Source organism: Sinohyriopsis cumingii, chromosome 14 (genome assembly GCF_028554795.1).
Source record: "Sinohyriopsis cumingii isolate HCF-2022 chromosome 14, ASM2855479v2, whole genome shotgun sequence".
NCBI classification, from domain to species: Eukaryota; Metazoa; Mollusca; class Bivalvia; order Unionida; family Unionidae; genus Sinohyriopsis; species Sinohyriopsis cumingii.
In genome coordinates, this window is record NC_142974.1 from 1,826,865 (window position 1) to 1,840,244 (window position 13,380).

At 36.1% G+C, this 13,380-nt stretch overlaps 1 protein-coding gene across 4 annotated transcripts in view; it reads right to left on the minus strand.

Moving 5' to 3' along the window:
* Window positions 1–1,311: 1,311 nt before the first annotated feature.
* Window positions 1,312–13,380, minus strand: part of LOC149783087 (glutathione hydrolase 1 proenzyme-like) — a 74,615-nt gene continuing 62,546 nt past the window's right edge. For all 4 annotated transcript variants that reach the window (XM_089931303.1, XM_089931305.1, XM_089931302.1 and 1 more), the window contains exons 15-17: window positions 12,175–12,298; window positions 6,837–6,953; window positions 1,312–5,045 (exon numbers count right to left, since the gene is read on the minus strand). In XM_089931303.1, coding sequence (XP_089787429.1) covers window positions 4,882–5,045; window positions 6,837–6,953; window positions 12,175–12,298 — 405 coding nt within the window. In that variant the 3' untranslated portion in view covers window positions 1,312–4,881. The remainder of the gene's footprint in view (window positions 5,046–6,836; window positions 6,954–12,174; window positions 12,299–13,380) is intronic.

The following is a 13,380-nucleotide window of genomic DNA, read 5'->3' on the forward strand; positions in this document are numbered from 1 at the left end:
AGTAACCTTGTAGTATCATAACTGCATGCAATATATTCTGTGTCAGGACAAAGTAACCTTGTAGTAACATAACTGCATGCAATATACTCTGTCAAGGCAAAGTAACTTTGTAGTAACATGACTTTATGCAATATATTCTGTGTCAGGGCAAAGTAACTTTGTGGTAACATAACTGCATGCAATATATTCTGTGTCAGGGCAAAGTAACCTTGTAGTAACATAACTGCATGCAATATACTCTGTGTCAAGGCAAAGTAACTTTGTAGTAACATAACTGTATGCAATATATTCTGTGTCAAGGCAAAGTAACTTTGTAGTAACATAACTGCATGCAATATCTTCTGTGTCAAGGCAAAGTAACTTTGTAGTAACATGACTGCATGCAATATCTTCTGTGTCAAGGCAAAGTAGCATAATAGCAACATGATTGCATGTGATATCTTCTTTGTAATAACAGCAACATGATAGCATGTGATATCTTCTGTGTCATAATAGCAACATGATTGCATGTGATATCTTCTGTGTCATAATAGCAACATGATTGCATGTGATATCTTCTGTGTCATAATAGCAACATGATTGCATGTGATATCTTCTGTGTCATAATAGCAACATGATTGCATGTGATATCTTCTGTGTCATAATAGCAACATGATAGCATGTGATATCTTCTGTGTAATAACAGCAACATGATAGCATGTGATATCTTCTGTGTCATAATAGCAACATGATTGCATGTGATATCTTCTGTGTAATAACAGCAACATGATAGCATGTGATATCTTCTGTGTCATAATAGCAACATGATTGCATGTGATATCTTCTGTGTCATAATAGCAACATGATAGCATGTGATATCTTCTGTGTAATAACAGCAACATGACAGCATGTGATATCTTCTGTGTAATAATAGCAACATGATTGCATGTGATATCTTCTGTGTCATAATAGCAACATGATTGCATGTGATATCTTCTGTGTAATAACAGCAACATGACAGCATGTGATATCTTCTGTGTAATAACAGCAACATGATAGCATGTGATAACTTCTGTGTCATAATAGCAACATGATTGCATGTGATATCTTCTGTGTCATAACAGCAACATGATAGCATGTGATATCTTCTGTGTAATAACAGTAACATGATTGCATGTGATATCTTCTGTGTCATAACAGCAACATGATAGCATGTGATATCTTCTGCATCAGATTCGTGTATTTGTCTAGGGTAGTGGGTTCAGCATCCAAGATTTGTGTTTAGTAATATTTGTCAGAACTGCTACAAAAGAAGTTTCAACAATAAGCACAAATTTTTTAGAATTTATTCCATATAATGTGCAATGTCATTTTGAGATATTGTGTAAATAAAATCAATTTTACATCTGGAAATAATAACAAATGATCTGTTTGTTTTTTTTTAAAATAAGATAAAATAAGAAAACAGCAATTATGTGTATCACAGGGCAAGACTCTACCTTCTTGAAACAACCACAATTATTTCCAAAGAAATACAAATGAAAATGTAATTTTAGATTGGTCAAACCTCCAAATTTATATCGTTAAAATCCATTGTACCAGAGCTTTATACAATTTATGGCATTAAAATCCATTGTACTGGAGCTTTATAAAATTTATGACATTAAAATCCATTGTACTGGAGCTTTATACAATTTATGGCAATAAAATCCATGATAGTAGAGCTTTATATAAGAATGTAATTAATGAAGTATTTTACTCCCTAGTTTGAAACTAACTGCATGTTTTAAAAACTGAGTATTTTGTGAAGACAATTAAACACAAACATATGAAACATAACACAGCCTTAATAATCCTGAAAAATGTTATGCCAAGACTCATTTGGTGTGTGCTTGATTATAGTGGTCTATTTCAGTTAGTGCATTCATTGATTAACATGGTATATTTTAACTAGTCTATTCATTGATTATTGTGGTCTATTTCAGTTAATGTATCCATTGATTAACATGGTATATTTTAACTAGTCTATTCATTGATTATTGTGGTCTATTTCAGTTAGTGCATTCATTGATTAACATGGTATATTTTAACTAGTCTATTCATTGATTATTGTGGTCTATTTCAGTTAATGCATTCATTGATTAACATGGTATATTTTAACTAGTCTATTCATTGATTATTGTGGTCTATTTCAGTTAGTGCATTCATTGATTAACATGGTATATTTTAACTAGTCTATTCATTGATTATTGTGGTCTATTTCAAATGTCTATTCATTGATTTGTCTATTTCAATTGTGTATTCACTGATTAATGTGGTCTATTTCAACTGTGTATTCACTGATTAATGTGGTCTATTTCAACTGTGTATTCACTGATTAATGTGGTCTATTTCAATTGTGTATTCATTGATTAATGTGGTCTATTTTAAATGTGTATTTATCGATTATAGTGTATTCACTGATTAATATGGTCTATTTCAATTACTGTTTCACTTATTATAGTTATCTATCTCAATTAGTGTATTAATTGATTATAGTGGTTTATTTTAATTAGTCTGTTCATAATAATCAAGCACTATAATTGTAGTCACTTTGATCTAGTTCGATAATTTCAAATCTGCACAGAACATTTTTACTTGTTTGTATTGTAGAGGCTGGTTGATCAAAGCGCCATGCTTAAAACTTGACTTTGCTTGTGGCAAGAAAACAAAAAGCCAAAATCTTTGGATTAAATGCTTGATATTAAAGAGTTTGGGATAGTTTGAAAACAGTTACAAATTTACATGTTTATTTCTGGTCAATTTATTTGCATAAAATATGCAAATCTACTGACTTGACAAATGATCACATACTGTTGGAGACATTATGACTGTCATGTAGTCTCATGGAGAATTTATATTTCCATTTTTAGAATGGAATCTTTAAATTTTACCAGGTAATATTTGCTGAAGATCATTCAACTCTTGTGTCAGAATTAAATAACAGTGTCCTGGATAACGTTAAGATATAAATGCTGGTTATCATTATTAAAATGTCAGAAGATCATACAGCTCTTGAGCTTGAATTGGATTTCTGATCAGAAATTAAAACACACTTTTTATGGTTAATGGTGCTGTGATCCTCCTCCTGAATAGTCCCCTGACCAGCCACCACCAACTTTATTTTGCCAGATTCTCATGGCACCAATTGGTTCGCATTCAAAAGCACCCACGTAGGACAGTCACCTGGAATATCAGGCCAAGAATGGCCAATTTACCCTTTGCGAGTGGACACAAAATGGTTGCATACATACACAGATCTGACATTTTTATTTCTATGGTTGCCATAGTTACAGCCAGGAGTTTGTGCCCAGAGTTTGCTGAGAAGGTAGTCTGGTACCATGATTGGTGATTATTTATAATTTTGTTTAAAACAGCAATGTCTTTAGTTTTATCCCATTAAGTCCAAAGTCTGACAACATTCTTGTGATATTTAAGTGAAAATATTAAATATTAAAAAATTAGCTATGCCATATAGGTAGCATTACTCAGATCATTGGAAATCCACTCTGGAAAGGCCACCCCTCTTATAAGCCCACTTTCCTGCTGCAGGGTGGCCTTATAAGAGATGAACCAATGTAATACTCAAGCTCAAGTACTTTATGATCTCCAGCCAGTAGATTGGGGCTGTCCATATTATATAAAATTTCTAGGAAACAACATGGACTTATTTAATCAGCCAATAAGAATTCCCCATCTAAAACAGGGAAAACTATTTTGTTAAATTGGGTCTTACTTCATCTTGCCTTAAATTCTCAAATGCTATTATCAAGCAATTTCTCAAATTTAATCTTGAAAAATTGGTGGGGGGGAATAAATTTCATCATGACACTTAATTACAATAACTATTTAATTTAAAAAAGAAAATGGCATCCTGGATGGAATTTCTTCACTTTAAAAGCTAAATATCATAACTGGATAAAAACTAAGTGAATCATGTACTCAAATAATAATGTTTATGATGTTTGATTGGAAGAATAGAAGTAAAATAATGTCATAGTAACATTGCTTGCAGTTTGTCATGTAACGAGTAAAGTGGGTATTCTATAAATCTGTCACTCTTAGTCACAGTTTATAGTGAAAAACAGGGATTCAACAATTTTAAGTTTCTAAAGTCGTGATAACTGTATGAAAATTCCTTAAGTTGAAACAATACGTAACAGCAGTCCTACAGTGTCAAAAAACTGTATGTACATGGAATGACTAATTTTGCAATTGCACAGGAGTTAAGTATTTTAAATACAAGAACACTTAGGTACAACGTGAATCATTATGCAATAAATAAATAAACAAGAGACAAAAGTGAGCCTGAGATAACTCTCCTCTGGAAAAGAAGGAATTATTTTTCTAAGGTTTATGGTTTTTAACAATATCGTCCATATTTGATAGCGGACCTGCGTGTGAACTTTGCACACTTGAAAGCCCTCTCTGCCAGAATACTTAATGTCAAATCTGATCAAATTCTGTTGAGTGTTTTTTTGAGAGGCAGTCATTAAAATAGTAATTGTTCATTTGATGAAGGGTGATAAGATAAACTCATCTAACCATTTGGCCTGAGGAATAAATAAAAAAATGCATACAAATTTCAAACAATATTGCAAATAACCATTCAAATGTGGAAAGAAACGTGGATTTCTCTTTTGAATATTTTTTTGTGTTTCTAAATCAATAGTGAACTTTTCAACTTGTATAAAGTGCATACAACTATCAATGGCAACAAATCAGAGCAAAACAATTTTTTTTAAAAAGCTACTGAAGAAATTTAATATAAATGAATATCAGGGTTTGTTTACCCATTCCATTAATACACCTGTACTCATTAGAGTTTAAATGGCTGGTTAATACATAGCAAAAAGGAGTATTCTAGAACTGGACTGCTTTTCCTCCAGGTTTCCTGGGATCTGAAAATCCCAAAATATTGTCCAGCATTTTGGCAACACCCTGTACATCATTCAGTCCCTCACAATCTTTCATTATATTGTGGCCATGTTCTTCCAAACCTGCTATAATCTTCTGTGGAAATTCCTCTGCAAATTATATATAGATTCAATCACATTTAATAACATATTACATAAAACAGAAATACAAACACAGCCACAAAGACAAGCTCCAATGCCCTAAGGAGTGGGGCCTTTTGATTTCACAAGGATGGTTTTTATCTTTAATGCCCTAAGGAATGGGGCCTTTGATTTCACAAGACTGGTTTTCTCTTTAACTCATTCAGCCCTGGAGGTCTGTGTCATTTTCACATGAAATGCGAGTAGGAAAGACATTTTGGGGGCTATTTCTGAATACATCCTAATACATCGACTTTCAACAGATTTTCCATTAGACTAATGCCTAGTTGTATTAGAAACATCATTTTCCATTGGTTATTTTGCTTGCGCATGAGCAGAAGGGTAAAAGTTGGAGTTCTTTTTTGGGGGGGGCTTTCGTATGGAGACCACTCTTTATTCCAAATGGCCACCTTATCCTAGTTTTTGCAAAGGTTCACCTGTCTGTGTGCAGTTCAGACCAGTCTGCCTTAGATCTGAGGCCAAAAGGTCTAAAATCCAGACACAAAATCGAATTCCGACCACGAGCGAATTTTGGGTGAAAAACAAAACGGGTCCAAAAAATTAGGTTTTTCCCTCTGTATTTTGTAGTGCAACAAGAACGACAGATTATTTAGTATCATTGTAGAGCTATATCTATCCGCTTTTATGTAATACAACCCACTTTGGTGTATCTTAAATGACCTTGATGCTGCAGAGCTCAGAAGTAGGGTACAGCCTCATCACGCCTACAGGCGGGATTGGGGCTGATTGAATTAATACCATATGGGATCTTTAATGCCCTAAGGAGTGGGGCCTTTGATTTCACAAGACTGGTTTATCTTTTTAATGCCCTAAGTAGTGGAGCGTTTGATTTCACAAGACTGGTTTTTCTCTTTAATGCCAAAAAGAATGGGGCCTTTGATTTTACAAGACTGGTTTTTCTCTTTAATGCCCTAAGTAGTGGAGCATTTGATTTCACAAGACTGGTTTTTCTCTTTAATGCCAAAAAGAATGGGGCCTTTGATTTTACAAGACTGGTTTTTCTCTTTAATGCCATAAGGAATGGGGCCTTTGATTTCACAAGACAGGTTTAACTCTTTAATGCCCTAAGTAGTGGAGCGTTTGATTTCCCAAGACTGGTTTATCTCTTTACTGCCATAAAGAATGGGGCCTTTGATTTCCCAAGACTGGTTTATCTCTTTAATGCCCTAAGTAGTGAAACGTTTGATTTCACAAAACTGGTTTTTCTCTTTAATGCCCTAAGTAGTGGGGCATTTGATTTCACAAGACTGGTTTTTCTCTTTAAAGCCCTAAGTAGTGGGGCCTTTGATTCCCAAGACTGGTTTTTCTCTTTAATGCCATAAAGAATGGGGCCTTTGAATGCACCCCTTATTATGCTCTTCTTTGCACAATGAAGACTACCTTGCTTGACTTGTAGGATATTACAAATGAAGGAAAAAAAGCAATGAGGTGTTATTTAAGATTTTCAGGAAATGTTTTTTAAAACAGGTAAAGAGTGTCAGCATCCACTTTTTATTTATAAGGCTGGGAATGACAAAATGTCATCTACAGTAATGACGTTATGCCAATATCTCAACCAAGTGACTAAAGTAACTTAGATGACATACTTTTACGTGCAACAGAAAAAAAGATCTGGATGTCTTGGTTAAAGATGATCAAGATATATCACAGGTGTGATCAAAATATACCACAGGTGTGATCAAAATATACCACAGGTGTGATCAAAATATATCACAGGCATTATTCACCTGGTCTACTTACTTTCACATTCTACCACTGTTGCATTTGGATACAGACTGGTGTGTATTCTTGGGTAGAGCACAGCATCATCAAATATCATCCCAAAAGTGACGTTATTCATAATGACCTGGGCAACACCTGCAATTTAACAAGATTCATCTCTGAACAAGATATTTATTTGCAATGTGTGCAAAAAAAGACATCAAAGTCCATACTAATTTGTTTTTTTTAAATCATATTTCTCTCAAAATCTATTCAGGACATCTGCATGTAAATATAAATAAAACTACTGAATTCTGTTTATCTTGGTGAAGCGTTTCGGGTAGAAATTTGCTAACAAAGTTTTCACTAGAAAAGTGCTTATAATGTTGCTATAAATTATAAATCCATAAGTAAAAAAGTGAAAACATGTCAAAATAAAGTGCTCTTTGTGAATTACTTGTAAGCTGTATATGACAAATAAAAACAAAAATCAAGAAAAGTCAACTCCCAAGAGAACCATTATCTAAAGAAAAACACGTTTCTACATTACTACATGTACAACTTAATCATATATGTATACATCAACCATTGCACAATGCCAGCCATCGGACACTGAAAGTGCTCTTCATTTCTTGGGGCTTGCTTTAGCAACAAATGTACTAAAAGGTCATCTATTTCCAACATGATTTTGGTATTCCACAAAATAAGCTGAAAATCTGAAAGGTTTTTTTGGGGGTCCTCCCCCAACGGGGTCTCAGGAGGCAGAACACCCAATGGGGGGGGTGGGCTAGAAGGCCGAAGTCCCCCAGCCAAAAATGCATTTTAAAATCATAAAAAAATGATCCTGGTGCAACTTATGATCATAATATATAACAAAATAATCATTTGAAAACTAACAAACTTACCAAAAAATTTCAACTTGAATAATTTCACAATATTTATTGTCACATGAATTTATTCCCCAACACTATTGATGCTGAAGTTATTTCATGTGCATGTCAGTGTACACATCATAATTACGTCACAATAATTTCTCAATTTTTGCAGCAAATATATTCTTCTTCTCTGTTTTCAAAACAAATCTGTAAAATAAACAACCAAGTACATCAACTATATACAAATAATCACATACATTCACTTGTCTTTTTCTCCAATGGACACAGCCTGTTGATATGCCAGCCAAGCACTTTTTGTGGCTTTGGCAAAGATTTCTTTAGCCTTCCTTTTTGTCACCACTGCAATCATTTCTTTTTCTTCTCAATGACAGCATTTTCCATTTTTCGCTGGTGCTTGTGTTGGCGACATGTATATTATGACAGAAAGCTACATCTAAGCAGCATTATAAGAAAAGCAGCCATCATTGTTGCTATCAATCCCACAGGGCTAAACAGAAACCTCTGAGATGTCTGTGAGATAAAGCTCGAGTCAATCACTGAGATAAAAGCTTGAGTCTGTCACAGACTGTCAGATAAAAGCTTGAGTGTTTCATAGTCTGTGAGACAAAAGCTTGAGTCTGTCATAGGCTGTCAGATAAAAGCTTGAGTCTGTCATAGTCTGTCAGATAAACACTTGAATCTGTCATAGTCTGTGAGATAAAAGCTCGAGTTTGTCATATCACACCTTAACTCCAAAGCTTAGATGTCAGAAAACAGCTGTGCTTGAATGCTGTGCTAGTAGTGATGACACTTATATCATGAGCTGATACGAAATATCAATTTTACTTACCTTATCATAATACCGTATGAGTACTAAAACAACCTTTCCACCTGAGCTATCATAGCTATAATTTTTCAAGTTATGGGAGCTAAATTTTGTTTGGCCACATATGTGGCCGACAGACAGTAATCTCCCTTTGATATCGGGATTCACACCTAATCCCACAAATTCCTCAATTACTACTGGAGCTGAATGCAAGCTCTCCAAGTAGGATGTAAGTGCAGGGAGATTGGGAGGTATCTATGAATAAAGAATTAGCAATATTAACAGATATAACTTACTATGTAAGGTGGGTGGTTTCTTCTTCAAATACTTTAACTAATTATAAAATTGGTAAAAAATGGAGGAAGATCATCTCTAATCCCCTACAAAATGCAAGGCAGATTCTAGATTGAGAACTCTGCTGGAGCACATGCTACATATGTTGAGATGGGACCTTTTGGAAAAGGGAAAACATTCCCTCCCTCAAATCCAGCAGAAGTCGTCATGCCATGTCATTGGTAAGTTCAACATGTAGCCAAATGTTGTGTGTCAATAAAGAATTTCCAGACTACCTGTAATGTAGGGTTGTATTTAAACATTTAGAAAACAGGACACTCTTGAGAGAGTGTGTATCTGTATAAGTATCTGTAAGGACAAAAAGGAGGACATGTCCCTAACAAAAGAGGACACTCTGGAGAGAGTTTGTAACTGTACAAGTATCTGTAAAGACAAAAAGGAGGACATGTCTCTAACAAAAGAGGACACTCTGGAGAGAGTTTGTAACTGTACAAGTATCTGTAAGGACAAAAAGGAGGACATGTCCCTAACAAAAGAGGACACTAGAGAGTGTGTGTATCTGTATAAGTATCCATAAGGACAAAAAGAGGACATGTCCCAACAAAAGAGGACACTCTGGAGAGAGTTTGTAACTGTACAAGTATCTGTAAAGACAAAAAGGAGGACATGTCCCTAACAAAAGAGGACACTAGAGAGTGTGTGTATCTGTATAAGTATCCATAAGGACAAAAAGAGGACATGTCCCAACAAAAGAGGACACTCTGGAGAGAGTTTGTAACTGTACAAGTATCTGTAAAGACAAAAAGGAGGACATGTCCCTAACAAAAGAGGACACTAGAGAGTGTGTGTATCTGTATAAGTATCCATAAGGACAAAAAGAGGACATGTCCCAACAAAAGAGGACACTCTGGAGAGAGTTTGTAACTGTACAAGTATCTGTAAAGACAAAAAGGAGGACATGTCCCTAATAAAAGAGGACACTCCAGAGAGTGTGTGTATCTGTATAAGTATCCATAAGGACAAAAAGGAGGACATGTCCCTAACACAAAAGGATGTATGTCAAACCTATATGAGGGTTTTAACATTCCGAAGGCTGCAATTTCTCTATGCTGTTGGTGTGTCCAAGGAGAATATTGGTTATTTTATAGAATATTCAAGCAAAATATGATGGCAAGCTTTGCTGTGAAAAGAAAAGTTGACTGACACTAGGGTCCTACAATTGTCTGTTTATGCAACCCAACAGGTCAGCAACACCTTTAGACTGGTAGGAATTTAAATGCTGATTTGTCTTTCTTGATTAGTAAGTCAAGTATGGAAGTATAGACCAGGCTTAAGATGGAGATGGAAGAGAAAGACAAATATTCTGGTGCTAATCATTGCCTGAAAGTCTTCTCTTGACATTGGAGCTTTTAAGTATGGTCTGTCATCTCTAGAAGAATCTGGTAGCCGACCATACCAGCAGATGTCTTGATGTTGCCTTCTGAAGCAGTGAAATATGACAATAACTTTACCAGACTCTGGAAACTGTAAAGAACAAGAATGATCTTTATTTTTAAAAGAGACTGAGACATGCAGAATTCCATAAGAGGCATTGATGAAACAGAAGTAGAGAATGGAAGACTGCTTCAATAACTGCACAGAAGGATTGGTCTTCCATGGTCCATATCAGATCACAGAAGAAAGACTGTACTTGTGTGTATCTTTAACTTGTAAAAATGGTATGGCAAGGAAATCCCCTGCCAAAGTAGCAATATCCATGCTGGTAAATCAGAGTAATGGGTGGTAAAGAAACTGAGAGGTCCACCCATGCTGGTAAATCAGAGTAATGTGGTGGTAAAGAAACTGAGATGTCCATCCATGCTGGTAAATCAGAGTAATGGGTGGTAAAGAAACTGAGATGTCCACCCATGCTGGTAAATCAGAGTAATGGGGTGGTAAAGAAACTGAGATGTCCACCCATGCTGGCACATGGTTATTTCTAGAAGTTCACTTGATTGTCACTAAAGGTCTGAGGTTAGAGTACAATGTCATTATAGCCAGTACTGTGTCAAGTCTGAGACTAGACTATTGATGGTCACTTCCTCTGCTGTCCATGGGCCTTGTACTGGACAGTGCTGGAGAATATTCCAACCAATCTGGCGCTGATTATGCTGGATGTATGAGACAGAGCTGCGTCTTGATCTGGCAAGACTGGGTACCAGATATTGTCAGTGTCTTGGGACTGGAAATGGATATACTGTGAAAATATATCACCATCCCCAGTCTGGTGGAAGATGGCATAAGTCACAGTTGTGCTGGAGCTAAACTCATGCCCCTGGGGCTAGGTGACACTGATGCTTAAGTCTGATACTGGCTATCAACGGAGTGATCACCATATCCAGCACTGGAGTCTGTAATGGGTGACAGACTGTCAGGGTCTTACTGGAGTAAACCACTGTACCCTGTCAGTACTAGCCAAATAGTTTGTACCATGATGGAAAGCTCTGGTTGTTTGCATTGTGGACTAAAGATATAGGGAAAGTAGATGACCATAACAAATTCTGGTCATCAATGACATCGGTTGAAACTGTATCAGAGCTGAGGTCTGTGGTTGACTGATGCCAATGCCTGGTACCAGTCATCCTGGGGGACACGACCATGTTGGGAATATTAGCCTGCTATCTTGCAAATCAAAGAATCACATTCACTCACTCTCTTCCATAGACAGGTTGAGAGCAGTAGCCATGCAAGATTCTGTTTAAACACTCAAGTACTACTTGAAATGCAGAGACAAGCCTTGGCATGCACAAATGCCTCTTTCTTCCAGTGAAAGCTAGGAAACATGATTTCACAGCTCAAGCTCTTTCTTCATGGCTGAAATGTTGTTATATGTTTGGCATACTCGGAGGTGTCATAATATCAGAGTTATTCAATAATCCTAAGGATATGACCCTCAGTGTGGCATCTGACAACACATTAACCCTAAAGACATGATCCTGGTGTGATATCTGACAATACATTAACCCTAAAGACATGATCCTGGTGTGGTATCTGACAACACATTAACCCTAAAGACATGACCCTAGTGTGGTATCTGACAACACATTAACCTTAAAGACATGACCCTGGTGTGATATCTGACAACACATTAACCTTAAAGAAATGACCCTGGTGTGATATGTGACAACACATTACACCAAGACACTAGCTCTAAAGATAGGACCCCAAGTTAATGTGTGACAGGTCCCTGGTGTGGTATATTGACACCTATGCTAATGCTCTCTCTCTCTCTCTCTCTCTCTCTCTCTCTCTCTCTCACATATAAATATATACAAAGGAGAAGCCTTCAATCTCAACCAGCTTTAAAATTATACAGTGCAAAGGAAATGTTCTTCATACATACCTGTCAATATACGTGATCCATTTGCACCACCAACCACAAGCCGTAGACCACAACTGTTGTCTGAGTCATATAGAACAGCTGGGGCCATGTTGGATAAGGGTCTCTTGCCTCCTTTTACATCATTCTGGAAAACAATCAACAGTACTACAAGTAAATTAGCCTAATAATTATATCTGCAGACTTTATGGTGGCTATATTTTTATTTAGTTACTAAACCATGCAGTGAGTAAACGTATCTGAGCTGTGACTTAAATTGCTTCAGTTGAGTCCATATTTTATATTTACTTCTCATATGTAAAAACTCACTGCACCACATCTTGTCAAATACTTTCAATTAAACATCAATAATTTAAACATAAAAATACTGCAATAAACAATATCTTTTCTCCTATGTAACACTTGCACTCATTCTAATACATGCTGCTGAAAAACCACAATTTAAATATGTAAGCAATTCAACAGACATAAACACCTGAATTACATCCTCAGTCCCACTGTAAGCAATTCAATACACATCAACACTTGAATTACATCCTCAGTCCCACTGTAAGCAATTCAATACACATCAACACCTGAATTACGTCCTCAGTCCCACTGTAAGCAATTCAATACACATCAACACCTGAATTACATCCTCAGTCCCACTGTAAGCAATTCAATACACATCAACACCTGAATTACATCCTCAGTCCCACTGTAAGCAATTCAATACACATCAACACCTGAATTACATCCTCAGTCCCACTGTAAGCAATTCAATACACATCAACACCTGAATTACATCCTCAGTCCCACTGTAAGCAATTCAATACACATCAACACCTGAATTACATCCTCAGTCCCACTGTAAGCAATTCAATACACATCAACACCTGAATTACATCCTCAGTCCCACTGTAAGCAATTCAATACACATTAACACCTGAATTGCATCCTCAGTCCTACTGTAAGCAATTCAATACACATCAACACCAGAATTACATCCTCAGTCCCACTGTAAGCAATTCAATACACATTAACACCTGAATTACATCCTCAGTCCCACTGTAAGCAATTCAATACACATCAACACCAGAATTACATCCTCAGTCCCACTGTAAACAATTCAATACACATCAACACCTGAATTACATCCACAGTCCCACTGTAAGCAATTCAATACACATCAGCACCTGAATTACATCCTCAGTCCCACTGTAAGCTATT